Source organism: Astatotilapia calliptera, chromosome 7, assembly GCF_964374335.1.
Source record: "Astatotilapia calliptera chromosome 7, fAstCal68.1, whole genome shotgun sequence".
NCBI lineage: Eukaryota > Metazoa > Chordata > Actinopteri > Cichliformes > Cichlidae > Astatotilapia > Astatotilapia calliptera.
The window spans coordinates 5,961,250-5,978,165 of NC_137428.1; the positions used below are offsets into that span (position 1 = coordinate 5,961,250).

At 39.4% G+C, this 16,916-nt stretch overlaps 1 protein-coding gene across 2 annotated transcripts in view; it reads left to right on the forward strand.

Moving 5' to 3' along the window:
- The window catches only part of syt9b (synaptotagmin IXb), an 88,862-nt gene that overhangs the window by 37,267 nt on the left and 34,679 nt on the right, over positions 1-16,916 (forward strand). For both annotated transcript variants that reach the window (XR_013910273.1, XM_026172774.2), the window contains exons 2-4: positions 11,398-11,573; positions 14,499-14,716; positions 15,420-15,960. Coding sequence is in view for 1 of the 2 variants with exons in the window: in XM_026172774.2 (XP_026028559.1) it covers positions 11,398-11,573; positions 14,499-14,716; positions 15,420-15,960 (935 nt within the window). In the remaining variant the exon portion in view is untranslated. The remainder of the gene's footprint in view (positions 1-11,397; positions 11,574-14,498; positions 14,717-15,419; positions 15,961-16,916) is intronic.

Consider the following 16,916-nt stretch of genomic DNA (forward strand, 5'->3'; position numbering starts at 1 on the left):
CTCTCTCATTTTCAGGGGTAGTCTTTGTGTTTGGTACCTGAACTGCGTAGCCTTTATTCAGCAAGTCAGACATGAAGCTCTGATACTCCTCGTGAAACTCTGTGTTTCTGATTAATTTTCTTTTCAGATTCTCTGCCCTCTGCATTACTGCACTGCGGTTGTTTGGCATTTTGACAGCTTTGTTTCTCAAAGGAAGACCTATGCTATAATGACCATTAATCCTTTCAGCTGTGCCATTGACAGAATCCATAAACATGATGTCTTCTCGTGACATTTCCTGTTTTTCCTCAGAAGCTTTCTCTGGAAAATCATAGTTGAGCTGTTGCATCAAAAGATTCTCAACATTAGTGATAGAGATGCGATTTACTGAAACACTCAGCTCTCTGTCAGAAGGAGTAGAGCAAGAATCTCTCTTGAGAGGGCCATTGATAACCCAACCCAGGACTGTTCGAACAGCATATGGACCGTTATCGTTACTATGAATAATCTCCCATGGTTCCATAGCCTTGTGCACATCACATCCTATCAAAAGTCCAATGTCTGCGTCTGAATGTGGGAACTTGATTTGCCGAAGATGTGGCCACCTTTTTAAATCATCCTGTGTAGGGATGTTCTCTCTAGACACTGGAATGTCTGCATGAGTGTAAATGTCAGGAAGATCTATATAGGTGTTCTCATTTAAACCACACACTTCTAATCCTGACAGGTGGTAACTTGTCACCATCTTTTCTTGTCCCATTGTGCGAAGCATGAATTTTGTCTTCTTACCTTCTACACCCAGTTGTCTCATCAGTTTTTCTGAACAAAACGTGGCTTGGCTCCCATTGTCCATGAATGCATAAGTCTCAATCAACTTATTGCCTTTCTTCAACTTAACCCACACAGGAACGATCGATAACACATGAATGCCTTTTCCGGCCCCCGTGGCTCCACAAATTCTGCCTGAAGTGTGTGTTTCATCACTTGTTGTGGGAATGTCTGAGACATTTCTCTGGATGCAATCGTCTGCCTTACTGTCCTCCTCCTTTGTCCAATGAAGCATACTTGGATGTCTCTTAGAGCAGTACTCACACAATGATCTTTTCTTACAGTCCTTACTCAGATGACCTTGTGTCAGACATGCAAAGCACAGACCCTTTGCTTTAAGGAACTCTAGTCTTTCTTTGTAAGGCTGGTTTCTGACCTTTTGACATTCTGCCAGTGTATGGAGTTTTTCACAGTATATGCATGGTTTCTGGAAGGCATTGCTAGTGTGACAAGAAGCACTTTTATTAATTTCAGGTGACCTTTCATTTGCAGCTTGTGTTACACTTGTAGCAAATGTGCTTCCCCTTTGCCTGGATGATCTAGTCATTCTCACATTTGCAGATGACTTTGCTTTGTCTTCAGCATCCTTAATGTCACCATACAAAGGATCTGCAGCTATTTTTGCTTGTCTGTTTATGAATCTAACCAGATCTGAGAACTTTGCTCTCCTTCCACTTGTTTCTTGAATGTCAAAAGCAGAGACTCTCCACATTTCTCTCATTTTGTATGGCAGTTTAGAGACAATAACTCTGAGGTTCGTGGGGATCTCCATCTCTTGCAGTTGACTGATGTCTTGCATTGCATTGTTACAACCAGTGAGAAACAGTGAATAGCTATGAAGAGCCTTTGCATCATCTGTTTTGATTTGTGGCCAATTGAATGCTCTGTTCATGTAGGCAGTTGCAATTCTCAGTTCATTACCATAATGACAAAACAGCAACTTCCTTGCCTCACTGTAGCCTTGTTGAGGATTCATGTGCTGACAACTTCTTACCAAATCTCTGGGCTCACCTCTGGTGAACTGTTCAAGGTAATATAACCTGTCACTGTCACTGTCAGTTTTGTCATGAATTGTATGGTCAAAGGCTCTTGTAAATGGTATGAACTCAAGTGGATCACCACTAAAGATGGGAATGTCTCTTTGAGGCAAATGTGACAGTCTATGTTGTTTGACTAACATCTCAGTGATATCATTTTGTTTCAACATGACTTCACATAGATTCATTGGAATAACACTGGCATCAGTTTGGTGCAAGTCATCTTCTTGTTTTACACTGTGACTGTTTACCTTTGAATGCCCATCATGTTCACCTTGTACCTTTGGCTCTTGGAAGCTGAATTGCTTAACAGCCGATTCACACTGTTCCACATCATTTTTACAGCTGTCATATTCACAGTCCTCTAACACTTTTATTTTGGCTGTAGAAGCAGCAATAGCTGTCTCGATCTCAAGCTGTTCTCTTCTTGCTTTTAACTTACATTCTTCAATGTCCAAGGCTTGTCTCTGTTTCAAGGATGCGGCTCGTGCGAGCAGAGCAGCGCGCTCTGCTTCTTCTTTCTGCCGTACAGATGATACCGAAGAAGCTCTGGACGATCTTGATGAGCGGCTACTGACTGAGCTTCTTCCAATGCTGGTACCTGATTTCTTTGCAGTTAGTCTAGCAGTCACTGACACGCTGTCATCTGGGCTCACGTCGTCGTGATGCTGATGTCTTGTTACGATGATCCATTTCTCAACTTCAGTCATAAACGCACTGAACTGCTCCTTTTTTGGGTTGAACCAGAGCATCTGGTCCACATTCCTTTCATCTTCTGGCAACAGCGACAGTACATCATCATTTGCCCGTAAGAATTCTTCATGCAGCTTTGAAAAGTTACTTAAATGTTCATCAACAATGTCAAGGCTTTCATTCTCTTTCATCAGTCCGCTAATTTTATTCATTTTTGAAGTTAATTGTGACAGCTTGGACCTTCTTGCGTTTATGTGCCTGCCGAGCTGTTCTTCCAAACCTCTTTCGGTGTACTTTTGCGCCCTCTTGTGGCCAGTCCCGCTACTGCAGCTCTGTGCCCTGGGCCTGCAACCTTGCGGGTCTTTATCTGCCATCTCTGCCCCTTTTACACAACTTCTTATTCAACAAGTGTTCATGAAACAAAATGGTCTATGACACAAAGCTGAGGCTTTCGTAGTTAGTGTCATCTTCTTAAGACCAAAAACACTGTCACTGACTTATTTGTAAGAAGTTGAGAATCGCAATTGTTCAGTTTTAACACGACTTGTAGCTTAGCAGCATATCATAGTCCAAAACTTTATCCATGAAAGCTTATTTCTTCTTTTCTTAGATTCTTCATGCATACAGCTCTGTGCACTTAACTGACTTGCTGTATCAAACTTTGCACGATCTCATAGCGATGCAGTCGTCTTGCTCGGGAGCATGATGGTTTTACTTAATGTAGTGGCTATCTTTGTTTCTTCTTGGAATTCTCTATTTCTCTTATATCTAAAATAAGAGTCTGGATGGACAAGAGGCTGTTTTACGCGTCGGTTTGTGCAACAACGACGGTAAAACCATCGTGTCGCTCCGCCATTCGCTTACTTTATTTCTCACAAAACTTTCACAACAAAAGCACCATATCCTTTTCAGGCTTTTCAAAATAAAGCATGTAATAACTATAAATGGCGCTAACAGACAGGTATACAGAGCATAGACAGGTGGACATAGACACATTCTAAAATATTGTTTTGAAGCCTCAAGATGAGCGTTTCTGTTGTCACCATGTTAGTTCCAAAAGTCGAGATTTCAGGATGGTTGAATGAACTGACAGTGAAACTGCGCGCTCACTTGTCTGCCCTAAAGTGTTAGTGGTCAAGAGTGCAGTTTCATAGCACAGGTAGTTCTCTTTTTTGAAACATGAAATGCTCAATAGTTGCAAAATAGATTCAATTTTTTGTTCAATTTGACCTAAAAAGAGCGACTGGGCCCAAAAACTTGGCATTAAAAGTGTTTATAGAGATCTCAGTCTTCTATAGGAGCAGTGGTATTTTCTTTTTAAACCACAGCTATCTCCATGCAGGCTTTTAGGCACTTTTATAGTGGCTTCAATTTAACTGCATCCATGTTTTATACTGTAATGTCAACTTTATGTATCTAGTGTCTAGAGGCACTTATATAGTATATTTATATACTATATAAAGTGCATATATAGTATATAAATATACTCTGAAATCCTTCATGTTTTTCCTTCTTGTCTTCAAAATCATGCAGTCATTTTTTGCAAAATCCATTAACCTATCAATTTTCTACCACTTATGCAGTGATACTGAATTAGGCATATTCAAGCGTGCATTTTTTCAGAATTAAAAAACAAAGAAAAAAATAACATATGAGATAAAGTAAAAGTCAGGGTGTGCTACAGAGTACCTGTTAGAGTGTGCTCCATGTAGCAGAGCCTCTGTTCTCACAGCAGAAGCCTGGGTTTAATTCTGTCTTCCACCGCAGGCCATTTACTGCATGTCATCCATCACTATCTTACCTTCTGGTTGTTCAGCTGTCACTATCTAATAAAATAAAATAAAGTCTTTAAAAAATATTAGAAGCAAAAATGGAAGATCAATCCTGTCTAGCTACTTTATTAGTCAAGCAACACAGTGGCTGGAGTCATCCTTCATTGTAACTTTTTCCAAGGGAAAATGAACACAATGTTGTCCAGATAATGACTTATGAAGTCTAATTCTGACAGGAGGAATAAATATATTAGCCTAGGTATGAATTAGGCTACAAAGAGAAGCGGTGGGCTGACAGGAAGCATGTTGTACTGCTTTAACATCCACTTCTGCACTGATTGCACTGATATACGCCACCCCTTAAATCCCAGCAGCTATTAGAAACTTTTTAGGTGTACCTGTAATTCCTTTATGTATAGTCACATAAAAAAAAAAAACCCTAGAAACCACAACTCAGACAATTATATTAATCAGAACCTCTCTGACCTTTTTTTAATTATAATTGTCAACTTCCTTTAGTGAGGAGTGAGCTTACTGATTAGTGGAGCTCCTGAATCTAATTAACTGCCACCAGCTGTATAGAGCTGATGCCTTGGCGCGTTGATTGCACCCTGCACGAGAAGCTGACAAGCTGAGACACCCTGTGGCTTTAGAAAGGGCTGTAACAAATGTAACTGGATGAAACCACTAGATCAAAGAACAACAGTGTTTTCAGTATTTAAAAAAAATTCAAATATTGAGCAGAAGTGGGTTTGGAAGGAACACGGTGAGCCTCGAAATCTAACACGGTTGATCTGAGTACAAAATAAAGATATTCTGAGCTGCATTGTGTTTCAGTTTTTTTAAAAGCAGGATTTTGGGTGTGAAATATCGAAGCAAATGCATCACCTATTTGGCACATCAAAGCCAGAGCACAGCAGAACAAGCTGCACGCTTTGTATTTGTGCCAGCTGAGAGCATAAGCCAGGCACTGTGTCGGGGACACATATTGTAGATCATTTTTTTCTGCTTTCAGTTCATCCCAGCTGCTTGCAAAGTGCAGAGCTGCGCACAGGAGGACTGTGTTCTACCTGCCTCATTTCACAAATCATAGTGCTGACTCTGCTCTACTTCTAACGTCCGTGTAATGCAGAGCTTTGTCGACACATTCAGAAAGCTTTATGTTTTACCCGTCTTATTGTGACATGGCATGTCTTTACTGTTGTACACCACCACACTGAATTTCAAGTGAAGCAAATAAAATGGGATTAAAGTGCCTTGTCACACCATTAATTTGTTAATATTGCATGGCATTAAGTGGGGATTTTTTTTACGTTGTCCCTCTATTTTCATAGGTTCAAAAGTAAGTTTTTCCATTATAATTTGAGTGTTGAATTTAATGTTTAAGCTGGGCGTTCATTTGATAGGTGCTCATGGGAACGTGCAGTTCAAAGATGTCTCGAATCATATGGAGGAGGCTAGAAAAAAAAAAAAAAAAAAAAGCCTTTTACATAAAGAGCAGAAACTTTTAAAGTATCTAAATCCACATTTTTTAACTAAATAATTAACTATTTTAGTAACAGGTTTTGCTCCTTTTCCTTCTTTCGGCACCATTATGTGATGCCATGGTGGGTCGCCCAGTTCAACTGTATTTATATAGTGTATCAGTCGCCTGAAGGTGCTTTTATATTGTAAATTAAAGCCCCAACAATCACATGTCGGCCTCTGAACAAGCTTAGCAACAGTGGGAAGAATAATTCCCTTTAAACAGAACCATGCTTGGGGGGCAGGTGGGCTGCCCCTTTCCTTCTCGCCTACATAATGGGAGGTCCCCAGCAGACTAGGCCTTTTGCAGCATAACTAAGGAAAGATTCAGGGTCACCTGATCCAGTCCTAACTATATACTATAAAGCAAAGTTTTAAGGCTAATCTTAAAAGTAGTGGGAGCTGGCTCTGCCTTGCATTTATAACTTTATCTCCAAACTGATCAACTGGACCTGTTCCTCTGATGCACTCACCTCTAGTCTTGTCCATCCTGGGAACTCACAATGAAAATCTTTTTCATCATCATCAATACCATGTTCAGCTCTTCCTTAATGTCTGTATCATCTCCAAGCAATACATCATAGCAGGTTTCACTACCTTGCAAACCTTTTTCAGTCTTGCTGCCATCCGTCTGTCACAAATCACACCTGACAGTCGTCTCCACCCACTCTGCCCAGCCTTCACTCTCTTCTTCACCTCTCTTGTGCACTGCCTGTTGCCTTCGATGGCTGACCCTAGGTATTTTAACTCATCTACTTTTACTACCAGTGACAGGCTTAGAAAAAAAATTAAAAGCACTCACTTGGAGAGTCAAAATTCAAAACTCAGAGGCGCCTTTGTGATTGTAAATACAGAGGATTTACCCACAAAATGTAAACTGTGACTAGGTTTTGGTAAGAAAAAGGTCAAATTAGGCTTTAAGAAAACTTTTTTAAATGCATGTCCAGTTCTGGAGAAAGAACTGCTCATCGTTACTGAAACTACCAGAATCATATGATAAAAGACAGTAGGGAGAAGGAAAGGTTTGTGATCTACAGCACATCATCACGTCATCTATCAAACATGATGAAGACAGTGTTAATTCATGGCTGTCGGAGGAACTGGGTCACTGGGATCATGATGGAAGTAGCAGAATTCTTGAGTGTATAAAGCTGTTCTGTTTGTTCAGATTCAGGGGGATAAAGTAATATGACACATGGATAATAAAACAAAACATAGGGGCAAAAATAAGTGGTAAATCTTAAGATTGCTTAGATGAAAGCAGTAAAGAAATTAAATATGTGCTTATATTAAACTCATCAACAGGATTCTTCTTATTTCCTACTTATTTGCATTCAAATTTCAGCCTTGATTAAAACTGCAGGGAGTCTGGAAAGTAAAAAAAAAGATAAATTCTCTTTAAAATGGTCTTCACTGTCACAGCAGCTTATTCCTTCAGTGTTTGCGTTCTGCAAGCTGAAAACCTCCATGAGTGAAAGTGTATTTGCATCATGCATCTTGCACAGTGATATCGTATTGATCTAATGTGGCACTAGGTATAAAGGTCAGCAATATTAACGCAGCGGGTAATGAGTGTACTAATGTCTGCAATCGACATGTTGGATGCAACCTATCCCTACGTGATGCTACAGTGATGTGTTACAGCCGTAGTGAAGGTAAACAACAGCAACAACCTGATTGAAACTGGCACAAAGTTGATCCTGAGCACATGGTGACCATGTTCACATTCACTGGCTTTGTTGAAGAAGCCAATTATAGTTGTTGCTAAGGAAACCATTCAGAACTGAAATCTCTGTATCTTGTGCCACTTAATGTCCTATAACCTGACTCGATGAAGGTAGCATCTCCAAGGTAAATCATTAGTTGTGTAGCATAATTAACCAGTGTGCACATTCTTTTTTTAATCTATATTTTTGGGGGGCATTTTTGCCTTTACTGGATAGTGACAGTGAAGACAGACAGAGGGGAAGACACAGCAAAGGGTCACAGGTCAGACATGGGGAATTCTGGGCAGGTGGTCACTTGCTCACCCACTAAGCTAAACCAGCACCCCACTGGGCACTTTGAATAACATAGGTACATATGGACTTTATGAAAGTGATTTTCCATTTGTCATGATACTGCTTTTATTCCTAAGTGATTACAGTACATAACTGTTTTTTGATTAGGTATCAAAATACTCATTTACAATAACAAGCAATCATGCAAAGCAGGGATAGACATGTTCAGCAACAATACTCAGGTAGGTGTTTAAGCAATACTCAGTTGGTACTAAGGGGCCTAAAGCATTGCCAAGAAAACATTTCCTACACCACCATCACCATGTTTATGCCAAATGTTGACCTTACAATCCAAATGTGTAAGCAGAAAGTGAGACTTATCAGATCTTCTATTGTTTAATTTTTGTTGAGTCTGTTTGCTGTGCTTCACAGGAATGTCACTGGGTGTGATCATCTGCTGTTGTAGCCCATCTTCTTCATGGTTTAACATGATGTGAATTCAGAGAATTCTGCATACCTTATTTGTAATGAGTGTTTTGTTGAGTTACTGTTCCATTTTTTTCTTGAGAACTGCTGCTCACTGGATAGTTTCTCTTTTCCAGATCATTCTCTGTAAATTCTAGAGGTGGTTGTGCGGGAAAATCTAGTAGATCAGTTGCTTCTCAAATACTCAGACCAGCACCAACAACAATGTCGGCGTTCAAAATCACTTAAATCACCCAATGCTTGGTTTGAACACGTCTACATGTCTAAATGCACAGAGTTGCTGGTGATGAGGATGGTTAGATATTTGCATCCAGTAGCCAATAAGCGTGAAATAAAAGCTTTATTTATAAATATTTATAATAAAAGACTAATTATATGTATTACTTAGAAAATATGGGGTGTTGTGTGCAAATCACTTTCACAGTGTGAAAAAACTCATCTAAATGTTTTTCAAAACTTCAGGATGCTGTTTTCATCTGTGTGCTTAGAACCCGTTTCTGCTAAATTGATTTCAAATATTTCTACATAAATCATTCTGCAAGGCTGCTTTCCTCAGTGATTCTGTATAAAGTAAAAGTAGAAGTTGAAATAAGTTGCACAGTAAAATGCAAAGAAAAACATCAAGTACTAAACTCTAATGGCATCCATAAATTAGCTGATCTAACCCTGGTTTAAGCATTCTCTGCTGTACTGTTAAGAGAAGCTCTTAGCTCTGCTTAGCAGGAACGACAAATAATAAACACTGTTAAAGAAGAATGGGTTCACGACCACAGATGAAATGTAATATAAACATGGCTTTCGGCAGCTGTTAAAAATGTAGAACAGATTCTTGCTCATGTGATGGCATGCCACTGGTACACAACTACTGCAGACATTGTGAATGCTGAGTTTATCACTGCTATTGTTCAAGCATAATCAAGGCTGCAGGGCATTGTACTGAGCAAGGAGCCTCAAAATTTCAGACCTTTGTTTTTGTGCGAGTTTGATTCAAAATGACTTGCAGGAAGAAAAAAAAAGAAAAAAAGGAAGATCCAGAGCGCTCAGTCGTGTCTCTAAGTTTTCCTCTTTAAAGCATCTTATCTCAGCAGACATTCTTAGCCAAGCTTTTAGATGAGTTTGAAAAGGCTGCTTCACAAGAAAGAGGTATCAACAAACATTATCTCTCTGAAGCTACAGGGTGCTATTACCTAGCAGATAAGAGGCAAACTCTCTCCTTAGCTAATGGACGACAACATTTTATCCAGTTGTCTCAAACGTCCATCAATCACTACTGCAGTCTGGAAATAAATATTGCATATTTTATGTGGTCCATACAGATGGAAATACAGAACAGATGCCCTGTAAATAGAGGGATACACAGGGATATTACAATTTTTAATGGCTGGAAACAGCACTGATGAGGACTGTGAGACAAAGAAATAAACTTGTGGCCAATAACCCTAAAACAATGAGTGAGAGACATTAAAATGCATTGCAGTGCGGAACCACAGTTTGGATAATCATTCTCTGTGGGTTTGTCACAACCAGAGACCCTTTCAAGTTTGCTTTAAGAACTGAAGCATTTGCGTCATTGTTTATTTAATGCCCTAATTGTTAATTTAACAATTGTTAATTTAATTGTTAATTTAATGATAAAAATGTAAAACAATACCTAATTTGACAATTTCTGTTTGCACAATGGAACCCACCAAAATCCAGGTGTTTCACATTAAACCTCCTCATTGACATTCGGTCTGAATTCTAAGATGCGTAAACATGTAAATGTTGAATAAGCATGCTCCTGGTTATGGCTGTTTGGACCCTGTACAACCTTCTGTACTTTGGTTTCTGGGTCATATTCAGAGCCCCTCACTCATGCAGAAGTCCGGTCAGTTTGTCAGATATTTTCCCAGCACAATTTGAGCCCCTTAGTACGAACTGAGCATGACTTCAGTGCCACAGCCTGCCTGTTTATTCAGCTAACCATGTAAATTCCTTCATGACTACAGTGTACCATGTCACAAAGCTCAACTAGCCAGTTTCACCAGGGAACTTGGTACTAACTAGGTGTGCCTAATGAAGTGACCAGTTAGCATAGATGTGTACAAGTCATGTAATGTGATATAAGATACGATAATACACTTGTGCTTATACTTATGTATACAGTTGTTTGCCTGTATACATTTTCTGCAGCTTCCGTTGGCTCTCAGTGGCACTCCCGCTACTTTATGTAAGCTGTATTTTCTTAAAGCATCTTTTATTTACTACAGCTTCAAAGGCAGCTGGGCTTTATTTGAAGCAAGCTTTTGTTATTATTAGTATGTGATTAGTGTATGCAGTGTATGTATCCTCCACTAGACAAACTCTCGTTTTTCAGCATTATGCTGTTAACACTAATTCAACAGTTCGGTGTCCATTTCAAATTAAAAGCCCTCTTATGTTTCTGTGCATTCAACAGACCAGGCAGTGTCTGGCCACAACACATTCCTGCACATGTTTTCCTGACTGTAGGTTATTTGCAATTATTTATACATTGGTTTGTTCACCTGCAAAATATCCATCCATTGCGCACCTATAATTATGTGTGTTGCACTGAAAGTGTCAGTTGTTAGATTTGTGCATTTGGATTTTTTAAAAAAAGAATGAGTGACATCTTTCCACATTTTCTTCTATCTATTCAGTTTTTAAAACATCCTAATAAGAGGAAAGATTATATGACTGTTGAAAAAGAATTATAATTAATAATAATTATTTATTAGAATTAGGTAATAATTTAAATGGGTCATCTCTCCCTGATCATTTTTTCCCTTTCAAGATTGTTTAGAATATTTTGATGTGGCCTTTTAGCACCTTATCAACATGGTAATGTATCTCTGTCTAATTGCTGGGATTTTTGGATAGTTCATTAAACATATTTTTTCTTAAACTTTAGCCTACTATGAGAAAATGTTATATTTTCTTCTTTAACTTTGCATTCTTAATAAACACAGTCTGTCCTCCGTAGGGAGCTTGGTTTATCTGTGCCAGCATTTTTCACAGGCAAAGCTGCGTTCACCGTTCGCTGAGCATCTCCGCCTCCTTTTTCTCTTCCATCTCTAGATGTATCGGTGAGCCTGTTGTCTCTGCTGGTGACCACCTGTGGTCTGGCTCTCTTCAGCGTCTCCCTCTTTGTCTCATGGAAGCTGTGCTGGGTGCCACTAAGTGGTCGTTTCCTCCCAGATGTCCTCAAGGGGGCACACTTCTTGGGAGGAGACCAACAACCTGTCCTCACAGAGGTAAGGAGGAAGAGCAGGGTTAATTACTTGTATGAGCAACATTTAGTTTTAATGGGAATATCATGTAAACAGAAAGGAGCAGTAAAAATCATTTTTTTAAAGAATACTTTTCTTTGAATTTGCCAGTATTGAATTTCACAGTACAGATGCAGATAGGAAACCAGGGGTCACAAGAGGATATCACATGCAACCAACGTCGTATTCGGCCAAAATCCAACCCGGTTGTTACAGTGATATGGTCTGCATCTTCGACAACCAGATACTCCAAAAATCTCCAGTGAAAATTGTATTTCACTTTGTCTTATTGCCGCTTTTTTGTATGTAATCAGTCTACTTGCACTGCAAGATTACTCCTAAAATAATACGGCCTTTATAGAATATAATTTATATAAAACTCTTATACAACACAGTTTAATACTTGATATTGTACTTATGTTGTCAAACTGTAATGATGTTGTTAGATAGCCACTGCCAAATTAGAATTAAAATCCATTTTAAAGGTCATACTACAACCTCATACTGCAATATTTAGAGCTGCTCAGCTAATTGGTACACGATGATAACCTGAACTGAAATGCTGCTGATTGCAAGCAGGTGTCATCTATACCATCAGTGTCGCTTCTGCAGCTCTGCTACTGCCAGCCATGTCTTTCTACATTGAGTTTACCTTTGACAATTATAGTCACAGTTGTGCCAGTGTAACAAACGGGGACACTAAAGCGGTTGCGCCAGAATGTCGTGCTAAAAAGAAAGATTCTTTAAAATACAAGGGGGAGCAAGCGAGTCAGATACCAAGGGCACAGAGATGAAGCAGGTCTGATCAGAAACAGTTTATTACTAGTCCAGAAAACACCAATAAAAACCACCCTTAAAAACACACACGATAGAAATATTATTGACAGATAAAGCCCCCCCAGCTAAAACCCAATGCTAAAGCTAGTAAAAATACAATTCTCTACATTTACTAAAATCCCCTGATGTAATGTCCCACAACCCTGGATGCATTATGGGTCCACCAGCAGGCCAGAGATTCCCTTGCATGAGTTGGGTCCATGCCAGCCCTGTCTTAGGCCGACGAGGAGGAGCCTCCTATCCCCCTCTTGTCCACTCACTGGGCCCACCACATCCCAGCCCAGCTTCCATTTCACACCGGAATCCTCCACGCGATGCCACCATGGATCCCCTCGCGTCAGCACCCTGCAAATACACAAATAGGGGCCAGAAAACTCGTCCCGGAAGAGACCCTGGCTTATAGCCATGGCAACCCTTTCCCAGCACAGCTGCACCCAGCATATGACAGTGGGGAAAGCGTTACTCACATATGCCCATGTGCAGTCAGTCCACAGTGGATAAAAACCATGTCACATAAAACACTAAAAGCAATAGAAACAGAATAAAACCATGCAAATAAAACGACACTCATAAATAAACACTAAAAATCAGAATAAAACCCATATACAAGATATACACAAATTTCCACTGTGTGACACCAGCTCACATGTGGCATGGAATGGAAATACCCAGGTTCTGGGATCAGTGCAACTGCTGTACTTTTTGCACATTGGCAATAGACAGATAAGCTGGAAAAGTTGAAAACCCTTTATAAACCCATCCAACTTTCTCTATAACTATATAACTAACTATACTATGTTGGAATTTTTGCGTGAGAATGCAGATACCCAAGGTAATGTATAAAACGGTTCAGGGCTACAGCTATCTTCTTATATATTCTAGATATTAAAAATGTAATGAAAAGCATAAATTATGTAATGCTATTGCCATGATATAGATATGACTATGAAAAGTGGTTTGTGGTCTACTTTTGCTGACAAATGTGTCACATCCAATCTCTACAAAACAAACAACTCACATGAGACTAACCTGTTAACATTGGTGCTAACGAAGAAGCACACGTGTCATGCACAGGTACAAGAAGCAGTGTCTCTGAGAGTCTGCTCTTTTGAATGTTTTGTTGGGCTTGTTGAAGCTGTTGGGACTGGGCAGTGTAACCTTATCATTCTTCTTGGTCTGTAGAGTTTTTTCACTTAAAATAATTCCAGCTCTACTCAACTTTTACATGACTAAAGATCTAATCACCCAGAGTGATCCAAAATGTCCTGTTCTCTATTAATGGCCTTAAAGAGAGAACTTAGTAACATAATTTTGCATCTGTTTCAAGCAGTTGTGCTATTTGAACTATGTATAATTATACACACAAACAGGAAGCCCTTTTTATAATGTGTATTTTCTATTTGACTGGGGTTTTCTACTTGGCATTGTACTGGTGCGAGTACACTGCCACCACTACTTTCAAATTGTGTACAAATTTCATCCTGAGTGTTTGTCGTCTGAGCTATGTTAGCGCAAAGGGAAGCTAAAACAATTGTTTCCTTAATCAATCAAAGCTACAGTCAAAAGATTTGCTTCTTTTTTGGTGGTTGTCTGCCAACTTTACATCGATGATAAGATCCCAGAAACTTAGGAAAGACTTACTGGACTGTCCTTGACCTATTTTTCATTTCATCTAGTTCTAATGCTAAGCTAACAACCTTGCAGATATCAATCTCTTTATTTGATTGTTGCCATGCACTTATTTTTTTTACTTATTTTCCAAGAAGGGCAGTCTTTAGAGCTTCATATTATAACATTTTAACCGTGATTAGTGGCAGTCGCGCTACAGGAATAAGTCTACAACAGAAACACATCATGTTTCAAAAAAGTACATGTCTTTTAAATTTTTTTTTATCTTAAAATAAGAAAAAGGATAATGACTCAAGTATTTAAAGAGGTGGAAGCATTTCAGGTTTAAGGCACTTCTGTTTAAAAATACAGCCAAGAAATTAATTTAACAGTCCAACTAAGCATTCCCACATTATATTTTTTTAATAGCATGCAGTAATGCAGACACTGATGTGTGCTGTGCAGGTGGACGGGGAGGAAAGGGAATACAGTGAAGATGGCTGTGTGAAGGAGCCTTCGGGGCCCCCTTCGGGTGTGCCTGTCCCGGAGTCGGCCTTGAAGATAAGCCACACATCACCTGACATCCCACTGGAGACGCAAACTAAGGTGGAGAAAAACCATGCTCACACTCTGGCCAGGGACAGGGTTCAGAGACAGATTACTGAACCTACCTCTTCTGTACGGTAAGTAGTTCTTAAAACTGTTGTCCAGTATTTAGTGTTGCTGACAGGTTAAATACAGATGACAGACAGAGTTCAGAGATTCTTAATTAGGAAAGTGACAGTATACATCAGGGATGTGTGCTACAAAGCAAGTTCGGGATATCCAGGATATCTTTTTCTTAACTTTCTTAACTTTTTCACTTACCCTGTTGGTTCTTTCATACCAAATGTTAACTTCCAACGTGACATCATTCATTCAACTAATGCCAGGTGAAGCTTCACATCAGCTGTGATTACACTACGACATCCTTAGCATAGAAATAAAGGTGTTTTTAATATTTATTGATGCGTATCTGGGAACAACAGACTGTATATAGTTTGTCAGAACTACAGGACCTATTACTGTCAGTGAAACTATATCTTTGGAATCTTTAAGGAACGGTGACAATATTTAGTTTTTTATATTTTGCTCTCATTTCTCAAAAATAACTCCCTCCAGAACATTTTACATGTGCAGTATAAGTTATCAAGGAAAATTTGTACCAATCTTGTAACACTGAAAACGCAGGGTTAGACCTTAAGTTAGCCTGTTAAACCCAAAATCCTACTTTGTAGTACAGGCCTCAGCTGCTAGAGAACACAGTAGATGCAAAGATTTAAGAATATATTTGCTGAATAATTTGAATTGCCTTATATACCTTCCAATTACACCACTTTGTTACAGGCACAACTCCTTCCGTCGTCAAATGAACTTATCCAATCCCGACTTCAACCCTGCTCAGTTCCAGCGCCAGGAGTCTTTGTCTGGTTTGGGTCGGATCAAACCAGAACTTTACAAGCAGCGCTCAATAGATGCAGAAGATGGCCATAGAACCTCTAACTGTGGGCGCCTTCACTTTATCCTTAAGTTTGACTTTGACCTGGAGCAGCTGATCGTGAAGATCCACAAGGCCCAGGACCTTCCTGCCAAGGATTTCTCAGGGACCTCTGATCCTTACGTCAAAATCTACCTGCTGCCCGACCGCAAAACCAAGCACCAGACCAAGGTGCACCGGAAGACACTCAACCCGGTTTTTGATGAAGTGTTCCTCTTTCCTGTGGCGTACGCAGATCTGTCGAATCGTAAGCTACACTTCAGTATTTACGACTTTGACAGGTTCTCTCGCCATGATTTGATTGGCCAAGTGGTGGTGGACAACTTCTTGGATCTTTCCGACTTTCCCCGGGAGACAAAACTGTGCCGGAACATACAATATGTAACCTCGGTGAGAACTAGCTTCTTTACATTCTTTGACTGTCCATTTTACTCTCTCTTCGTCATATTAAGGCCACATTTATTACATTTACTAAACGTTTTATTATTTATTGTCAGTACCATGAGACTTGATGGCGAGACCGACACTATCTGTAGCTCCCAAAATCCCTTGTCTTTTTTTCAGTCTGTAACAAATCTGCTCAAACAATCAAAAAGAGCAAGAACTCCTGTAAAACCCTGTTATAACAGCAGAGGGAAGGAGATAAGTCAGCGGACTTGTATCTCATTTCCCCTCCAAGTGGAACTCATCTGTGGTTTCAAGAGGCAAAGACATAAAAATATACTTAGACACAGTTAATGTTTAATGAAACCAGTAGGGAACACTTGGGGGTAGTGACCCAGATCTACACATAAGATTAGGGTCGGTTTGACAGAGATACAGTGACACTGTCTATATTACATTATTCACTGGAATAAATCTACAGCATTGGTACACAGAGTAACTCAGTTAGGAAGTTAGATCCTCCTATCAGGGAATTTGTTATATCTTCCCTCCTTGTTGAACAAGAGTTACAGTATGGGATAGACATTTTTGTTGTTGTTTATGGGCAAATAGTGTCAGATCACACTGATTATGAGCAAATGTAATCTGTTTATGGAATCGTAATGGGCGGACTAGGATTAAAAGACCGTTCTGCATATTTAGTCATTTGTAAGTGAAGCATTGCTTCATTGTGTACGGAAGTTTAGAAGTTAAGCCTTACACTAATCATTGAACAGAAATCATAGCATTTATTCCTCAAAACATACTCAAAACAAACTAGTGTATAATCTGATTTTTAGGCTGGTGAGATATGCAAATAGATTTAGCAGAGTAAAAACTCCAAATGAGAAATTCCGTGTTTTATTTAAAGCTGGTATCAGACTTTATCTTCATATTAGTCTTAGTCACGCTGCTGTAATTAG